Here is a 19066-nt window from a genome sequence, read left to right on the forward strand (position 1 = left end):
GAGACAGGCAGTACAGCCTTTACAAGTTAAGGGCCTTGACCTTGCCCTTAGTCCTGACCTCAGATCCCAGATTCACCATACCAGCCATGTGATCTTTGGCAAGTTACTTAGCTCCTCTGAGCCTTAGTTTCTTCATCTGTTAAAAGGAATAATAACAGTGTCTACCTCAGGATTAGTGAGGGCTAAATAAGCTAATTCATGAAAAGTGCTTAGCAAAGGCCTGACATATAGCAAGAACTCAATAAATGATAGCTGTCATTACTTAGCTCTACTCTGAGGCTCTTCTCAGATGACAAAATTGATCTTGGCACTTTGGGATTCACTGACATCTGAGCAAACCGTATCTCTTAAAATTATAGTGTATGTGTGCTTATTCCTTCTGATACAGGGACCTCCAGAAGCTGCTCTGTCCAGCTCTGTCTCTGCTGGCAAAAAATTGTGATTTTTTTTTTTTTTTAAACCCAGCATGCTAAAGCTGAGAAAGGGATGGTGGGTGGTGATTTTCCATCATTTGTGGACATGTCCTAACACTCCCTTTTCCTTGCTAACCATTCCCCAGGCTGGAGTCAAGAGAGGGCAAACCAGAAGGCCCAGCTTTGGGTCTGACTCCAAGACGACTGGCTGGGAGGAAAACTTAACAAGCAAAACAGGCTTCTGAGGCACAGTGGGACAGTGAGACTACAGCATTGTTGCACTGGTGACAGTGCCTACAGAAGAAGCACCTCAGCTGTATGTGTGGCCAAAATAAATATCACACCACCAAAAGGGAGAGTACTGGGCAGACCAGAGCTGGAGATGGCAAAGTAGGAACAGAAATGCTGCCACAGTGAACAGGAAGCAGGACAACTTGACTAGGCCAGAGTTCTCTTGCCTCAGGGAACCTCTGCTCAAGTTTCAGGATTTCAAACCTACCCCCTTCACCTAGGATCTCTGCTACAGTGAGTAACTGCTCTGTGCAAAGCCTGGAGCCAAACGCTGGTGTGTAGGTGGCTGAGGACAACCAGCACTGCCCTCTGCCAGTTTCTTACAGCGGAGTTGGGGAGAATAGCCTAGCAAAAATAAAACCCATATTTGTGTTCTGTGTTTGTTTTGAAAACCAGAAGGTTTTCAAAATGGGCTCCTCTCATAGCCACCCTATGAAGCAGCCAGGGTAGTGACTTTAGGGGTAAGTAACAACCCACTCAGAGAACGACCTTCCTATGTCCCAGGATACAGATTCATGGCTAGGTTAGGATTAACTTCTTGGTTTGATTTTTAATCTCTTTCACTGTCACTATCCCCTCATTCATATTTTATCAGCTTGATTTGTAGAGAGGAGTATTGTCAATCGAAGGGGCTTCCTATAGAAAGTTCCATTAATTGCTGTTACATCTGATCATTTCATTAAGTTCAGAGATTGAATTGGGAGGACAGCAGAGAAAATGGATTTGGTCTGAATCTATATTATCAGAGATAGTGAAGTAACTGCCCAACTACAGCAAGTGCCATGCTGGAACTCAGCATTGTGATTTGTACATTCTGTACATTTGAAAATGTGTGAGGTTCTGAATCGGCCATCAGAGCACCTTAGAGGAGAAAGGCTTGCCTCGTAGAGTGTACACAAGTGGGATGACCACCAGGTCGCTTTGGCCTTCTTGCCACCTCCTGAGATATCTGAGGTTGGCACTGAGTTCTGTGAGAACATGAGGAGCTGTGTCCCTTAGCCCACTGGGCCCCTGCAGTTTAATTTCTCTCCTGTCTGGTACCATGGGGCTAGCAGTCTTCCTGCCTTCCCTCTACTGTCCCCCAACCCACTTTCCCACAAGGACTGCAGATTTATTTTTCATAGCCATGTCTCTCCTGGTCTTCCCAGCTTGGACTTCCTTACTCAATCCATCAGCTCTTTTTGAGGATTTTTTTCTGTAGTCTTTTCTGCACTACTTGCTGACTTTTCCCTTCTGTTTCTTACTAGGAACCTTCTCATCTCATCAAATCAAACTCACTTTCCTCTTTCATGCCCCTTCCCTTCTGCCTACTCCCTCAACACTCATCTGTGCACAAACTTGCACACTTCTGCCTTTGCTTTGACAATTCCCCTTCAGGTTTACCCTGCTTCCCTCTTCTCAGGCTTTTCCAGTCCTGATTTCAAGGCAAGTTGCTTAACCCCTTAGAGCCTGTTTTCCAATCTATAAAATAGGGCTATTAATCCCTCAGGGTGGAATGAGGCTACAATGAAAGAAAGAAGTTGGACATTCTTTGTAAAAGTTTGTGTACATTTTATTTATTTATTTTGGAATCTTAGTTCCCCAACCAGGGATGAAACCTATGCCCCCTGCAGTGGAAGTGCAGAGTCCTAACACTGGACTGCCAGGGAATTCCCTGTGTATACTTTAATATAAACATCTCTCCCCAGCTATCTCCCCTTCCACATATACACACATCCTATTTACAGAGTGCTGGGGTGGTGGAAGTGTGACGTGGGCCCTGCTGTCTAGCGGTCTGCAGTCACACACAACCGCACAAACTACGAGACTGTATATGATGAAGTGCCAAACTGAGCTTTGGGGAATTCTGAGAAGAGGGATGACATGTCTTTCCCAGGGTCCCTTCAGTTAAATAATGGCAGCTACTTTAATCCTGTTCACTCTCTCTCAGGCCAGTGCTCATCTGCCTATTCCCCCACCCCCTGCTCCTCCAGAGCTCAGATTCTTAGGCACATGTGATACTCAGTTACCTATGACCCTGTGGCCCTCATCATTTTGGTCTTATTCTTGGGCCCGTATCAGTACTGTCACGGATGACAGAGGGAGGATCAGGCCAGATCATGGCTAGAGGTCAGGTTTGATTCAAACCCTAGAGGGGGTTTTAATAGGTGGTGGGAAGGAAGCATGGCCTGAGTTGAGGGGAAATTGCAAGGCCAGATGGCATGGGAGGACTTCCCTAGCTGAGTTTAAGGGAGTTGGGGAATTGATTCTGAGGAGGCTTCCTAGGTTGTTGCTGGGTACGATGATTAAGCCTAGGCAGAGCAGGATATTTGCCTAGGAGGAACTCACTGTAAGATCTGGAGTAAGAATGATATTCAAGATGAGCTGGAAGGGAAGGCAGGTGTCTGAGTGACCCCAGTCCCCGAGGAGGTGAACCCCAGTTACATCTAAGATTTGGTTGAGTGGACGGGTGCAAATGGTTGTGGCTATTTAATCAGAAAAACAGCATTTTCTGTGTGCACTTCTGGTCAAGCTGTTACTTCATCCCTCCAAGCCTGACCCCCTTCACCTCCTCAGACCTCGGCTGGAGACCCTTGAGCTAGGAATCAAGACACTGTTCTGTGGTGAGAGCTGCCCCAACTCTTGGTCTCCACCTACTCTGGCCCTCTGCCCTAGGCAGAGAGCAGAAGGAGGTGGCAGGAGCACAAGAAGTGAGTTCCAGGTTAGAGGACTGGCCAGAGGGCCTTCGGAGAGTTAAGCCCCGAGAAGAGACGTGTGCACATCCCCAGGAGCAGTCAAGTCCAAGGGGTTCTAGGGCTGAGGGGTGGGAAGGTAGGATCAGCCCTTCGAGGGCGCACGGGGTGGTGAAGCCACTACCAGGGGGCGTTACCGGGGCCGCGGCCCTAGGGGGCGGGGCACGCCAGACACCCGAGGGCTGTTTGTGAGCCCTGACCTATAGTGTAGGGTGAGGAGCGCCCTTCCCCGCAATTCACCCTGTTGGCCCCGCCTCCCAGGCTCCCGCCCCACCCCCCCGGCTCCGCCTCCACCCCGCCCCTCCTCCGGCCGCGGCCCCTTCCTCCAGCCGCTGGTGCTGTGGTGCTGTGGGGCCGCGGAGCCGCGCACCGCTGTCTCTATGGCCGGGGATCTGAGCGCAAAGGTGAGAGAGGCGTGGAGTGCGGGCGGCGGCGGCGGTGCCCGGACCGGGGGGGCGGGGGCCAGGCCTTCCCACGTCTATTAAACCCGCCAAGCTAGGCCAGGCCTTCCTCACCGCCAAGTCCCCTGGTCCCGAGTAAAGGCTCTAGAGGGGCGCGGGCCAGGCCTCGGGCCGCGCTGGGAGCAGACCCGCCACCGCAGAGTCGGGAACTAGCGTGGGGCGGGGGCCCGCGTGGCGAACAGTGTTCCCTGGGATCTGGGTCACGTCTCCCAGCATCTGGCTGCATCGAAGGAGAGCTTGTCCTCGAGCTGCAGCAGTAGAGACTGAGGTTAGACCTGAGGAGAGGAGAGAACCGCGGACTGTCCGGGATGGAGGAGGGAGGGGGTAGCGGGGGAGGGGCTCTCAGGCCTGGAGGGACCGCCATCCTACTGGGCAGAGAGAGATACCACCTACACTAGGCAGGTGGACATCTGGGATGAAGGTCGAGAGCCTGCCCATCCTACACTGATCCTGTTTGCAGGGTGGCTCCCCTCCTCAGTTCCCTCCGCCCTAAGATCTAATAGAGGGAAGGTGGTCAGAGTTCAGGGGGCTGGCCTTGGGAGAGGAACCCAAGCTGTGGAATTGGGGGTGGAGTGTGGGATGTGGACTGGAGACCTTGAAGCCTCGTTGCCACTGGGGGAGGGGGTTGGCAGCTCCGCCCCCCCCTTTAGCCCCATCCTCCCTCCCAACAAGTTAAATGGGGGCTGAGAGCTCCTGCCCAACTCCCATATCTAGAACTGCAGTATACATGGGAGTAGAGGAGGACTAAGTTACACATTCCATTGCATCTTTACTTTGCTAAAACTAGGGGCCTCCTCCTGCCTGGGTTAGGTAGCTCCTCCCTCCCTTACAGAGCAGCCTTGACCCATGCACCCATCCTATTTGAGCATGCGAGGTCAGAAACTTCCCCCATCACTACACACACACACAGACTCACAAACACATACTTGGATTCTGGCCTTAGAATTGGGACTTTCGGGAAAGGAGGCAGGGTTCTGCTCTGCATCTCAACCCCAGTGGACACTGGCAGCCTCCAAGCCTGCAGTGAAAACTGGACCCCTGTATGTACATATGCTTGTCTCTGCGTAGATGTAACTGTGTTTGAGGACTGTGTGCGTACGCATGTAGTTGATCCTTTTGCAAACATGACGGTGCCTGACCCACTATATCTATGGGTTTGTGTGCATGTCCCTACATGTACATGTGTATGTGCAGGACCCTCCTGTGAATAGGTGTACAATCCTTCATAGGGACATGTGTGGGTTTATAACTCTCCTTGTTAACCCCATAGGCTGGGTGACTTGCTGAACAAATGGGCATGTAAATACAACTTTACATGTAAGTATGTATAAACATGTGGCAGGCCCTTTAGATGAACATATGTGTGCACACACCTCCCTGTGAACGTGTGTGTGCATGACTCTCCTGCAAGTACACGTGCTCACAGCCCTCTGATGAATATGTACGTATGTGTGTACCTATGTGCACGCACATCACCCTCCTGTGGACATAAGTGACTCGTTTAAACCTGTGTAAGTGTGCCATGCACCACACTCTGAGTGTGGTGCCATGCACCTCCTCTGACCTGGGGTGTGTTCCTCTTGCCCAATTCTAGAGGCTGATCCCTCCTAGCCATAGGGCTCCCCCACACCCCCGCTTCTGCATTAAGGCCCAAAGGTAAACAGGTGTGCCTCCACAGTGAGAGATGGGGCATGCGCTGTTTGCCTGGGGCCTCTTGCTGCCCCAGCCCCCACACCAGGGGCCCATGCCCTTTCTGTGAGCCCGGAACTCTCCTCAGTCTACTCATACTCCATTCTCCCCTCTCTGGGCTCTGCCCACCACAGTGGTGACCTTTACCTCTTGAAAAAACCCTCCAAGTTCCTGTTTTCCCTCTGGCCAGTTCCCAGTCCTTCCTCTCTCTTCGAGGCCACATAGTTAATATTTGACCTGGAAGGAAAGGAAGAGGCCAGTTGCCCCCCTGGCCTCGTCTGATGAGATTGGGTGGGTCAGGTTTTTCTCCACACCTAGCCCAGCCAAGCCTCAGGAACTTCAGAGATCAGGCCTATTACAGGGATCACATCAGACCTGCCACCTATCCCAACCCCACCCCCAGCTGGTTGGCGTGAGGGAGGGTCCTGGTGTGGGAATAGTCTCCAAGATGTGCCAGGAGAGGTGGCCGAGAGCTCAGGGATCCTATCGTTCACCTTTTACATGTTGCTTATGTCTCAATTAAGTGACCTTGCACACTAGAGACTCCTGTACAGGTATTACAACTGTGCAGTGGCGGAGGGTGGAGAGCAGAGGCAGGCAGATACACCCCAAGGTGCCTGTGAGTGCCTGTTTGCAGGTAGGGGCACGTGTGGATGCTTAGCCAGAGGGTATAGTACAGACTCGCATGGGCAGGGCAGAGATGTGCACCCCCTTGTAGAGGAATGCCGAGGAGGAGAAGTATCTAATTAAAGACAAATTCCAAAGGGAGCTTTCAGGCCAGGGAAAAGAAAAAACAAAGGGAAAACAGGACAAAATAAACAAAGGCCCATTAAGCATCTCTGCCCAGGCCTTCCTGCATAAGGCACCCCCGCAGGCGCCAGGGGCAGCTGCTGCCTGAGTTGGGTCTCCCTGTTGGGAAAAGGCACTCTCCCTAGGAACCCGAGCTCCACCAAGATGGAGGCCTAGCCAAGCTTCTGACTCGGTCAGAGGAGGGCTATTACTTTGGGTTTGGGTTGAAGGGAGTCTAGGGTCTTGAAAGTGGACAAGTTCCACCCAACTTCCTGCATCAGAACACTGAGGGAGGCAGAATGGCTGAATCCATCCTCTTGTGGGAGTTTCGTAGATGCTGGGCCTCCTCCCTTTGGTACCACCTGAAGTCTGAGGGTAATGCTATCTACTTTCCATCCACACACAGATGAAAGGGCTTTTTTTCCTGTTTTTTTTCTTCAGAAAACAGACCTCAGAGAACCAGGACTAGCCCTGCTGTTGGGGCAGGGTGACGCCATCAGTGACCTATAACCCCTCTGTGACCCCACAACTCCCTCTCACCATGGCATTTGTATTTGATGCCGACAGGCAGCATGTAATCCATTTCTCCTCTTGACCTCTTACCTGGGATTCCATGGCCACACAACCCTGTGATTCCATGTCTCCCCAGTTCCAGGACCCCCCCGGCCCCATGACTCCTGACCTTCTAAGTCACCTCCCTGGACCTTAACCCCTGTGACTCTTCTTCCCATCATCCCCTTAACTCTGGCCCTGGCTCCCCTTGGAGGTCTTGTTGGTCTGGACCTCCCCAGGAAGATGTGGGGGAGGCTCTGGCCCCTCCTCCTGAGCTTCCTCACAGCAACTGCAGTCCCTGGACCTTCGCTGCGGAGACCATCCAGAGAACTAGATGCCACCCCACGGATGACCATCCCCTATGAAGGTTAGACATCGCCAACCTCGAAAGGCAGCAGGATCCAGGGCTGGGCGTGGGGAGGCAGTCCCAGAGCTGGGCTTATAGCTTCCCCTCTCCCCAGAGCTCTCCGGGACCCAGCACTTCAAGGGCCGAGCCCAGAACTACTCAACGCTGCTGCTGGAGGAGGCCTCAGCAAGGCTGCTGGTGGGAGCCCGAGGCGCCCTGTTCTCTCTCAATGCCCACAACATAGGAGACGGGACTCACAAAGAGGTCAGCCCCTGGAATTTGGACCACCAGAGGGTCTCCAGCTTCATCCAGCTCCTTGGGACCTCAACTTCCTGGAAACCCTGTCAGCCTTCCATAGCCTCCTGGTCAGACAGCACTGCCCTTCCTGGCCCAGGTCTCCCTTACCTCCAATACTCTTCCTGAAACTTACCCCCACCCTGGGGTCCTATCACCTTGTCCCACAGGTAGTGGGGAAAGGCAAAGGCATTGGGTTCAATGCATCAGCCAATTCCCTTTACTGCCCCCTCCAGATTCACTGGGAGGCCTCCCCAGAGATGCAAAGCAAATGTCATCAAAAAGGGAAAAACAACCAGGTATGTGGTTCGCCCTCTCCCCAGCTCCCTTCCTCTTTCTTTTCAGTGGGGGATGTCGGGGTTGGTGGGGACACAGATGGAGAGGTACGGATCAGCCAGTCCGTTGCAGCAACCACAATAAGCACTGTAGGTGCCACTGGAGTGGCAGGCCCTGGGAGCAGTATTTTTAATCCAAACATCTGGTGACCTACTAGCTTGGTCTGAGACAGCATCTTAACCTCCTCTGGGCTCCCCAATAATAATCATGATAACAATAAGTAATCTCTAGTAAGTGCTGACTTAGCTATTATCTCATTTAATTCTAAAATAACCCTATGAAACAGTATTATCCTCCATTTTACAGATGAGAAAAATGAGGCTTTGGTCAAGGAATAGCTCAAGTACCCAGTTTTCCGTGGAAGGTGTATTAGTGAAGTGTCAGCCCTTTCTGGCTAAAGAACAGGGTGTCTGCAGGGGTCCTGTGTCTGGCTATGAAACAGATCCATCTGGAGAGCTTTTTACAGAGTGGGTTTTTTTTGTTTGTTTGGTTTGGTTTTTTTTTTGGTTTTTTTTCTTGGCCATGACCAGGGATCAAACCCACGCCCTCTGTAGTAGAAGCACAGAGTCTTAACCACTGGACCACCAGGGAGATCCCTGGAGAGCTTTTTAAAAATACACATTCCCAAGGCCCACTGGCCTGGGGATTCTGATTCGGTGGTGCTGAGGCAGCTGCATTTAAAGAGGCGTCTCCAGGAGATTCCATCAAAGGCTGCCTCTTAGTATAACATGGGTAGAAAATGGGGCTGGTGAGGCAGATGGAGCCCAGTTTATGGAGGGCTGTAAACACCCAGCTCGGGGTTTGGATTTTATTCTAGGACAATGGGCACCCTCACCATTTGACACTTTAGAGAGTCTCAAACTTTAATGTGCAGTGAATCACCTGGGTGTATTATAAATGCAGATGCTAACACAGTAGGTCTGGGGAAGGGCCTGAGATTCTGCAATTCTAACAAGCTCCCAGATGAAGCTGACACTGCTAGTCCCGAACCACACTTTGCCTTTAGAACATTTCCCAAAGCATGTTCTGAGGAGCATTAATTTTCAAAAGAGATGTTTAATAGTTAGATGAGTTTGGGAAATGCTGTGTGCTCAATCCCACAATGCACAGCAATACCCTTAAGGCTTTGAGGAGTCCTCAGTAAAGGTAGGTTTTACCTGTGGTTTCCTACTTATTTGACCACAGAATTACCCCTCCCAGCTCCATTTTTTTAATGTAAAACATCTTGGGGAAACACTATTATAAGAATATTTATTTGGTCCCAGACACTAGATGGCTTAAAATAGAGTGAGTCTGGAGGCACGAAAGGCAGTGAGGAGGTTGGGGGCATCATATGGGTCAGAGGAGGGAGGCCTGAGCAGGCTTGTGGAGAGGAGGGATGGATGCCAAAGTACTGCACCTGGTGAGGGAATGGGATGAGACAAAGAGGGCTGCATGGACTCAAACCCTGGGTAATAGGCAGGAGGAGAAATCATTAACAAGGCAAAGAAGTCAAGAGGGTGGCAGCTTAGGGCATTTGATGGGCAGAGGAGGCCAGTGTAGCTGCTGTAGGGTGAATTAGGCCACAGGAAGGGGTAGAGCCCTATCACGTAGGGCCGGGAGCATATGGGACCCTATGTTCAGGACTCTGGTGAGTCACTGAAGGGTTTTTAAATACAGCAGTGACATGATCTGGTTTACATTTTTTAAATATGCCTTGGAAAGTGGGTTGCAAGACGGTGCTGACTGGTAGAATCTCTCTGGAAGGAAAATCCAGACAATGGTAACAGCAGTCTCCTTTGAAGGCAACAAGGATAAAAAGGAGACTGTTTACAACATATCCCTTTCTACCTTTGGAATTTTACACTGTGTGCATGTATTCCTCATTCACTGAATAAATAAATGGTTTCGGTAAAGCGTGGCAGAGAGTTGGGAGAGCTGCCAGGTGGTCGCATAGCTGCCCAGGGAAGAGGTGATGGTGGTAATTTGGACTAGGGTGGTGGTAATGGAGGGGGAGTAGACCAAGTCATGAAACATGTAGGACAAAGACTTAATCACAGAGAGAGACTGAGTGTGAGGGTGAGGGAATGGGAAGCAGCAAAGATGACGCCTGGTTTCTGGACTGAGTGATGGGATGGACTGATGAAGTGGGAAAGACTGGATGAACAGTTTTAAGAGGGAGGATGCAGGTGAGGGAGGGGAGGGGATGAGCTTGGTTTCTGACAGCATGAGTGTGATGTGTCTGTGGGATATCAGGTGGAGCAATGGCTAGAACCTGGGGGTAGATTTGGTAGTGCCACCCCGAAGCAGGTGTGGGAGCTCCATGACTGGGGGACAGTGCTGAGGAGATGTAAGAGAGAAGCATCTTAGGGTGGTGAGAGCCCTTGGAGCCCCCAAACTGGGGGGTGCAGGGGACTACAGAAGATGCAGGAGAAGCCAGCCAAGTGTGTCAGGCAATCTAAGAGATAGCCAAGGGAAAAGGGGTCATGCCCCTGGGAGAGCAAAGGACAGTGAGTTCCAGGGAATAGTCTGTGTTCTGGGCAGTGAGAAAGCCCACCAGGCTCTTGGAAAGAACTATTTGTCCTGTGGGTGGGGGCAAGAGCCAGACCACAAAGCTGGCCTAATGGAAGCAGTCTCTAAGGAGGCCCAGGGCTCACAGCCCTCCCCCACCTATCCCACAGACCGAGTGCTTCAACCACGTGCGTTTCCTGCAGCACCTCAATGCCACTCACCTCTATGCGTGCGGGACTCACGCCTTCCAGCCCCTCTGTGCAGTCATTGTGAGTATGCCTGTCCCTGCCCTGATTGCTGGTCCCTGACCCTGGACTGGTCTGATCTTCGGCAACAACCCTGGCCTATCAGGATCAATGACCTCTGGCCCTTCCTTCATTCCCCCAGGATGCTGAGGCCTTCACCTTGCCAACCAGCTTTGAGGAGGGGAAGGAGAAGTGTCCTTATGACCCAGCCCGTGGCTTCACAGGCCTCATCATTGGTAAGCATGCCCTCCTCCCCACATCGGCCCCTCATCCACAAGCATGCTGTTTGCGGACACGGATCTCATTGCTAGGACTTGCCACCCATGTGTTATGTGTCTTGTTTTGCGTGACATGTCTGTCATGGCTGGCATGTCCCTGCCTCAGATGGAGGCCTCTACACAGCTACTCGGTATGAATTCAGGAGCATCCCTGACATCCGCCGGAGCCGCCACCCGCACTCCCTGAGGACTGAGGAGGCACCAATGCACTGGCTCAATGGTTAGGAGGACGAGGCACAGGATGATGGGGGGCAGGGGACCACTTCTTCATCTTTACTCCCTTGGGCAGTTGACCATCCCATCCCCATATCCCCAGGTGATCGTGTCTATTCCTGTGTGTTGTTGAGTGAGGGCGGTTGGGGGAGATCCCAGCCTAACTCAGAAGCCACCTGAACTGCCTGACCCACAGATGCTGAGTTTGTGTTCTCTGTCCTGGTGCGGGAGAGCAAGGCCAGTGCAGCGGGTGACGACGACAAGGTTTACTACTTCTTCACGGAGCGTGCTGCTGAGGAGGGCTCTGGAAGCTTTGCTCAGAGCCGCAGCAGCCACCGTGTGGCCCGTGTGGCCCGTGTATGCAAGGTGAGGAGGACTGAGGGAAGGGCCAGGGTGTAGAGGCTGAACCTCTGATCCTGGCCCCTGACCCCATGCCCCTACCTCCCCAGGGAGACCTGGGAGGGAAGAAGATCCTGCAGAAGAAGTGGACCTCCTTTTTAAAGGCGCGTCTCATCTGCCACATTCCACAGTATGAGACACTACGTGGTGTCTGCAGTCTGGAAGCTGACACCTCAGCCCGCACGCACTTCTATGCGGCCTTCACGCTGACCACACAGTGGTCAGTGCAGGGACAGTGGGGAGGCAAGGAACGGGGACAGCATAGGGGCTGGAGCAGAGGTCAGTGAAGATGAGATAGGATCCACTGGGGGGAGGCTGGCTGCAGACAGAGAACTTCAGGCACGTCCAGTGGCCTGCTCACCCTCAGGAGAGGCCCTGTGGGCCTGGAGCAGGGATTGGTCAGGGTAACGGTGGGCTCCAGGCCACGCAAGTGGGCAGGCTCCATTCAGTGTGACTCAGCCCCCTCCCCTATGTCCTGTCTCTAGGAAGACCCTGGAGGCCTCAGCCATCTGCCGCTACGATCTGGCCGAGGTGCAGGCTGTCTTCGCAGGCCCCTACATGGAATACCAGGATGGTGTCCGACGCTGGGGCCGCTACGAGGGAGGGGTGCCGGAGCCCCGGCCTGGCTCGGTGAGTGCCCAGGCCTGGGGTCAGTGCTGAGCAGACGGGACCCCTGAGAGGGGCAGGAGGTCTAGCCTTGTGGGGAGGACGGGCAGGTGGCAGAGTCCTGAGGTTCACCACCCCGTCCCCCACCACAGTGCATTACAGATTCATTGCGCAGCCGAGGCTACAACTCATCCCAGGACTTGCCTTCTCTGGTCCTGGACTTTGTGAAGTTACACCCACTGATGGCTCGGCCCGTGGTACCCACACGCGGACGGCCCCTGCTGCTCAAACGCAGTGTGCGCTACACACACCTCACGGGGACACCTGTCACCACGCCAGCTGGACCCACCTATGACTTGCTCTTTCTGGGCACAGGTGCTTCTGACCCCTGGCCTGAGCCCTTTGGTGACTGCTGGCCTGAGTCCTTGATCCCTGTTGACCTCTAGCCCCCTGGATGACCCCTGATCACAAAACCCTGATGACCATTGATGTTGATTCTTCAATAAACACTCACTACCGGTCCCCAATGACCACTAGCTCTTGGTGATTGCTGACTCCTGTCACCAACCACAGTGACATTTGACCCTAGTCACTAATGCTTCTAAATCCAATAATTCTTGTCATGACTAGCTTGGAGTTCCCAATGTCCAGAGGGCCCACTGCTACTGGCCGAATCCTTGTCCCTGACCTCATGATTCCAAGCTGCTCCCATTAGGCTATTGCAGGGGGCTGAGAGTAGATTCCACTGTTGGAGTCTGACCTTCTGCCATTCCCATACCAGCTGATGGCTGGATCCACAAGGCAGTGGTCCTGGGCTCTGGGATGCACATTATTGAAGAGACACAGGTGTTCAAGGAACCCCAGTCTGTGGAGAACCTGGTCATCTCTCCGACACAGGTAGCCCCTGACTCGTGACCTCAATATTCTGGCCTTGCCAGAATAAGTGGAGGGAGTGGGGAGGCTGGGCGGTGGCTGTGTGTGTGTGTCTGTAAGTGGGAGTGGGGTGTTGCCAACCAGCTGTCCTCTCTGGCTCCTAGCATAGCCTCTACGTGGGGGCCCCTAGTGGAGTCATCCAGCTATCACTGTCCAGCTGCTCCCGCTACCGCTCCTGCTACGACTGCATCCTGGCCCGGGACCCCTACTGTGGCTGGGACCCCGGCACCCATACCTGCGTGGTGACCACAACCGGAGCCAACAGGTCCCAGAGTAGCAGGTGGGAGGCCATAGGGGTGTGTGAGGGTCCCCTTTGCCCAGGGGATCGGGCCTGAGGGGTGGAGGAGGGCCTGCCAGCTGCAGGGAGTAGGGGCCAGTTGTTGGTAACAGCTTTACTGACCCTTCCACTGGGGAAACTGAAGCCCAGTTCTCCTTGTTCATAAATCCCAATCTTCTATCTCCAGGACAGCACTGATACAAGACATAGAGAGAGGAAACCGAGGCTGTGAGGGCAACAGGGACACAGGTAAGTGACATCACGGATGTGTGTGCATCTGGCTGCATAGCCTGTCCTCTTTACCATTTGATGCCACTTGTATGTGCATGTATGATTCTGAATGGCTGTGTCTGTGCTTTCAGCAAGAATGACCCAGCACAGAGCAAGTACTCGACAAATATTTGTTGCAAAAAAAAATTGTAAATAAGGAAACAGGTTCAAGATGTGAAGTTTTTTGTCACTTCTGGAGCTTACAGCCAAGTATATGCACAGGCAATCAAATGATCACACAACCAATGAATTACAATTATTTTCTTTGGTTTTTGTTACAAAAGGAATAATTACAACTATGACAAGGGCTTGCCCCAAGGAAGATCAGATGACCGAGCTGATAACTGAAGCAAGAGCAATAATCATAATCATAATCATAGCTAATATGTACTGAGTACTTACCATGCGCCAAACACTGATCAAACACTTTCATGAACAATTTCATTTATTCTCAGAGCATTCCTATGAGAAAGGTGCCATTATTACCATCTCCGTGAGGGGCAATCTCTCTGGGGCACAGAGAGAATAAGTAAACTACCCAAAGTTAAATCAGCTATTAAGCAGTAGGGTCTGAATTTGAACCTGACCCTAAGCAGGCTGCCTGGAGTTTGTGCTTTTGATCACTGTTATGCTCTCTCCCCCAAGTTAACTGGGCAAATAGAGGGCATGGGGAGGGGGATGACACCCAAGTAGAGGGAAGAGCAGGCAGAGCAAGCTTGGAGTTTGAACAACAAGAGAAGAGGCTGGGGAAATGGGCGGGACTGTGCTGAGGCAGGGGAGTGGCATGATCGGCATAGTGTTTTTAAAAGGTCACCCCACTGCTGCATGCAGAATGGATTAGATGGGGGCCAGCAGCTGGGGAAGGAGAGACGTGAACAGGTCTAAGATACATTCTGGAAGCAGAATCTTAGTGAGGGTTAGATAGAAAGATGAGGGGGAGAGAGAGCCAAGGGAAACTCAGGTTTCTGGGAAATGGCTGGTAGCACCATACATGGTGATGACAATTCAAGAAAAATACCTGGTGTAGGCTGGGAGGGAGATTTTGGCCTTAGTTCCTGTGACATGTCCAAGAGATGCCCAGCATGCGGAAGATATTCAAATCTGATGCTCAGAAGAAGAGAACTCTTTGTTGGAGGTAGAGATGAGGAAGCATTGGCAGATGTCAGGAGGAATTGAAACCACTGAGAAGGGCCAACGTGAACCTTATGTGGGAGCGTGAGCACAGAGAGCTTAGTCAGTTGTCACCGTAATTCCAGATTCTGTGCTTGGTGCTGGGGACCTAACAGTGGACCACCTGGCTTGCCATCTCCAATGCCTTCCCAGGACAGGCAGGCAATGACCACTTCTCCTGTCCCTCGCTCCCTCCAGGGCCACCACCACCACTGAAGACCCGTTCTGTGCTCCGGGGTGATGATGTCCTACTGCCCTGTGACCAGCCATCCAACCTGGCCCGGGCCTTGTGGATGCTCAATGGGAGCATGGGCCTGAGTGATGGGCAGGATGGCTACCGCGTGGGTGTGGATGGGCTGCTGGTAACAGACACACAGCCTGAGCACAGTGGCAACTACGGCTGCTATGCTGAAGAGAATGGCCTCCGCACCCTGCTGGCCTCCTACAGCCTCACAGTGCGGCCAGTCACTCCTGCCCCTGCTCCACAGGCCCCTGCAATGCCTGGGGCACAACTGGCGCCTGATATGCGGCTGCTCTATGTGTTAGCCATTGCTACACTTGGTGGCCTCTGCCTTATCCTGGCTTCCTCCCTCTTCTACGTGGCCTGTCTTCGGAGAGGTGGACGAGGACACCGACAGAAATACTCACTGGGTCGGGCCAGCCGGGCAGGGGGCTCTGCTGTGCAGCTGCAGACAGTGTCAGGCCAGTGTTCCGGAGAGGAAGATGGTGATGATGGGGAGGGGGCTGGGGGCCTGGAGGGTGGCTGCCTCCAGATCATCCCCGGGGAGGGGGCCCCAGCCCCGCCACCCCCGCCACCCCCACCACCACCGGCTGAGCTGACCAACGGGCTGGTGGCACTGCCCAGCCGGCTGCGCAGGATGAATGGCAATAGCTACGTGCTCCTGAGGCAGAGCAACAATGGAGTGCCGGCAGGGCCCTGCTCCTTCACAGAGGAGCTCAGCCGCATCCTGGAGAAGAGGAAGCACACACAGCTTGTGGAGCACCTGGATGAGAGCTCTGTCTGAGCCCAGCCTCCCAGGACAAATGCTCTTCCAAACCAGCCTGTCTGCCCCAGGCTGGGCCGCTGCCTCCCCAGCACAGACACCCTACCTTCATCCCTACAACTCCAGGCCCTTCTCCCAACTTTTTGATGTCCCTGTAGGGCTGGCCAGAGTCAGGCCCAGCCAAAGCCCCCTTCTCAGTCTCCATGGACCCATCTGTGAGCAGCCCAGGCCAACCGGTGCTCCTCAGAGGTAGGTGCTCCCTCAGGCTCTGCAGACCCAGAGCCAGCTCCTGTTCCCTTTTAACCTAAGCACTTGGGAGGAGAGGATGCCATCCTCCTGCCCCATTCATCTGCTCAAAACCTTCTTTCTCCCAGGCAGGGCTCTGCAGGTCCAGATGGCCTCAATGTCACCACCCTCTGCATGGCCCTATGTGCTGGATGGTCCTGAAAACAGACAAGACCTCTGCCAGCCACCAGAACCACCTGAGCCCTGTGTACATTCACGTGTGCACATGGAAGAATGTCTATCAGCTGGGCTGCAGGGCCCCCAGGCCCACCTCCTGGTGCATTCTTGTTTCAACCCTTCTTCTGGACTTTGGGTACCCTCCCAATTTGCCACATCCCATCCTACCTAGTCCTCTCCTGTAGTCCCAGCCCCGTGTGATGACCTCTTTGGCAAGAGCTTGGGAACAGGCCAGCCTGGGGAGGTAAGACTATTGCATCATTCACTCTTCTTCCTTAATGTGCAGCCCTTGTAAGTCAGCCTCCTTACCCCCTTAGTCACTCTCAAGAGTGACAGAGACAGTTCCAGGCATGGTCTTCCTCATGAACATGTGCTTACATTTCCACTCACATGCACATTCTGAGCCTCCCCTTGCTGCGCTGGGCCTGTGTCTGTTGGGTTTGATCCATGAACATTTCAGAGGGAGAGCTCTCTCCCATTTAGCTGTCCTCACAGACACTTCCTTCGGATGGGTGACCAACACTGCACTCAAAGAGCCAGCCTCCCTTTTGTGGACCAAACATTTGCTACCCCTAGACCAGAGCAGGGGGAGAAGAGATCTGATGTCTCACCTGGCACATGAAGCCCGTTCTTGGAACTATGCAAAGGATAAGAGGCTGGGAGTTTGGATGCTTGGCTCCCACCCCTGTCCTACCTCACCGGGGCACTTTCAGGGTCCAGGGGCCTCTGAAGTCTCCAGGCCCATATGGGACAATCAAAACCTGACTGAGCTCCCCCATTCCCCTTGGGTGAGGGTGACTGTTATTTTTGTAGCTGAGAACGTGGAGTCCCACGGGATTTTTACTGCCCTTCACCCGGCCTCTCCCCCCTCTACCCCACAATGAATGTATTTATTGTAAACCGGCTACCATTCTTTAGGAATGCCCCCGCTCACGACCCAGGGAGGCGGGAGAGGCATGTGACAGGGTGGGGAGGCTGGGCTCAGTTCCTCCCCCCACTGTTGGTTAATAAATACCCTCCTTCCCCACAGCTATGAGTGGTCTGCTTGGTCTAGACTGGTCTTCTGATCACCAGGGGACAGGCTTCTGAGCCTATGGTAAAGGTGCTGCAGGGTTGGCTTTGCTTCCCATAAAACCATTTGAAGAGGAAATTGGGCTCCTCAGCTTCCATCCTGACTGTCCTGGGCAGGTACAGTCCTTTTTTGAAGGCTCTCACTATTTATTGATCGTGGTGATAAGGGGATGACAAACAAAATTACGACAGTTCAAGGATTCATACAACAGTTTCTAGGTTTTTACCTCCTGGCTCTTTTTCTCACCATCTCCCCCCATCCCTCACCTCATTTTTAGCTAAGCCTAGAAGATGCTGCCTATTTCTCAGCTGGCCTGAGAATCACTCTCTCCAAGGGTCAAGCCTAGATTAATCACGTGGCCTTTGATACTACACCATCCTGAAGAGTTATTATTCACTTTGCTTCTGGTTTTAAGATAAAAAAATGGCATTACAGTTTAAATATCTGCATATTTTGAAGTAGACTTCAAGGGTGACCTTGACAAGTTTATTAACTTCAGTTTTCTAATCTGCACACAAACATTCACAGGTATAAAGAACCTAGCCCAATGCCATGCTCACAGCAGGGTATAAGGTACTAGCTCTCTCTTGGGTCAATGGCTGCAAAAACAGGACATAAGGGGTTCTTCAGAAGCCAGCCTTAAATCCTCTCACTGTGATTTGAGATCTGGATTTAAGAAATGAAGATCCAGTAAAATCTGAAGACTCTCGGGTTTCAGAGATGTTAGCTGGATCAGAATTAGGAGACTCACAGTCTCTGCCCCTCACAGGGTACATCAAAAAGAAACAGGCAGCTCTTCTTTATCCCAAGCAAAAGCTTTGGCATCAGCTTCCCCTTTGGGGGGCTCCATCTGTCTCCCGTGAACCAAACCAGAAGGAAGAACCACCTCTACTGGGGCTCTACTGGGGTGAGTCCAAACCCTGGGGATGGAGTAGGTGGAGCAACTCTTCATTGTGTTAGCCGCTAGGCTGGGGCAGGATCCTGGACCTCTCTCGAGGGCGCAGCCCGCCCAGCGTTGTCGGTTTGTTGGTGAAGGGATGCCACTGGCCCTGGATGCTAGGGCTGTCCGTGTGGAAGGGCTTGCGGATGCGGATCACGTCCAAGCCCGACTGGTCCGCCAGCTTCTGCACCAGCGTGGCGATCTCCTCGACCGACTTGCAGTGGATGCTCTCCTCGCGCACAGACCCGTTAACTGGCCGAACGGAGGTGGGGATAAGAGGAAGCGGGTCAGGGGTCACACGAGCGGCAGGCAAGCGGGCCGAGCCCCACGACGCCTCCCTCCAGCCCTCGTCCGGCCCCACTTACGGTATTCGGCCACTACTCTGGGCACGCAGCACGGCCGCGGGTTCACGTATATTACGACCCCGGGGTTCCTGCGGGCGAAGTCGGTCACCTCTCGTTCCACGAACTCCCTGAGGGACCGGAGAAGGGTGAGCAAGGTGACTCCTGACCCGGGGCAACCTCGGCATGGAGTCGCACCTCCGCGCCCTTCCCCGGCTCACCTGGCGCCGCGGGACGAGGGCGCATCACGGCTGAGGCTAAAACTGAGACGCTGCAGCTGCTGCACGTAGCGACCCAGTCCGTTGTGCAGGACACTGGTCAGGAAGCGGCTCGCGCTTCCGCGCGCCGTCATGGCCGCAGCTCCGAAGCCGTCGAGCCCGGCCTCTCAGTGTGGGGGCGGGACTAACCCGAGGCTTCCGCTTCCTGGAACACTGGCGCCGCGGCAGTTTTGTTTCCGAGGTCG

The 19066-nt window shown here is 53.3% G+C and overlaps 2 protein-coding genes and 1 long non-coding RNA gene across 8 annotated transcripts; 1 reads left to right on the plus strand and 2 right to left on the minus strand.

Annotated features, from left to right (window-relative positions):
- The first annotated feature begins 3751 nt into the window (after positions 1-3751).
- SEMA4G (semaphorin 4G) lies at positions 3752-17279 on the plus strand. 6 transcript variants are annotated; one of them, XM_032608536.1, is made up of 16 exons: positions 3752-3840; positions 6817-7294; positions 7389-7537; positions 7804-7866; positions 10564-10662; positions 10781-10874; positions 11023-11136; positions 11326-11495; positions 11579-11748; positions 12014-12158; positions 12287-12509; positions 12916-13031; positions 13172-13347; positions 13532-13593; positions 14983-16037; positions 16163-17279. In XM_032608536.1, exons 2-15 carry the CDS (start codon positions 7171-7173, stop codon positions 15807-15809), a joined length of 2532 nt encoding a protein of 843 aa, XP_032464427.1. In that variant the 5' UTR covers positions 3752-3840; positions 6817-7170; the 3' UTR covers positions 15810-16037; positions 16163-17279. The 6 variants fall into 6 exon arrangements, with proteins under 6 accessions (XP_032464427.1, XP_032464429.1, XP_032464430.1 ...); XM_032608538.1 differs by having other exon boundaries at positions 13172-13332; XM_032608539.1 differs by having other exon boundaries at positions 11041-11136.
- On the minus strand, positions 13781-14951 carry LOC116741657. Its single transcript, XR_004346227.1, has 2 exons — positions 14633-14951; positions 13781-14076 (listed from the first exon to the last, which is right to left on the minus strand). It is a non-coding gene; the product is annotated as an uncharacterized LOC116741657 (long non-coding RNA).
- A 514-nt stretch (positions 17280-17793) lies between the features above and the next one.
- On the minus strand, positions 17794-19006 carry MRPL43 (mitochondrial ribosomal protein L43). The gene is given in 4 exon segments (XM_032608545.1): positions 17794-18315; positions 18318-18514; positions 18628-18734; positions 18825-19006. Coding segments are annotated over 4 exon segments (465 nt in total). The 5' UTR covers positions 18956-19006; the 3' UTR covers positions 17794-18285.
- Between the last annotated feature and the right edge of the window lie 60 nt (positions 19007-19066).

This window comes from Phocoena sinus, chromosome 16, assembly GCF_008692025.1.
Source record: "Phocoena sinus isolate mPhoSin1 chromosome 16, mPhoSin1.pri, whole genome shotgun sequence".
Lineage (NCBI taxonomy): Eukaryota > Metazoa > Chordata > Mammalia > Artiodactyla > Phocoenidae > Phocoena > Phocoena sinus.

Bases quoted from the DNA above. Each gene is read 5' to 3' on its own strand.
- SEMA4G (XM_032608536.1), top strand. From the start codon at position 7,171: ATGTGGGGGAGGCTCTGGCCCCTCCTCCTGAGCTTCCTCACAGCAACT. The intron at 12,159-12,286 runs GTGAGTGCCCAG...CCCCCACCACAG, and splicing joins CGGAGCCCCGGCCTGGCTCG to TGCATTACAGATTCATTGCG. The intron at 13,032-13,171 runs GTAGCCCCTGAC...TCTGGCTCCTAG, and splicing joins TGGTCATCTCTCCGACACAG to CATAGCCTCTACGTGGGGGC.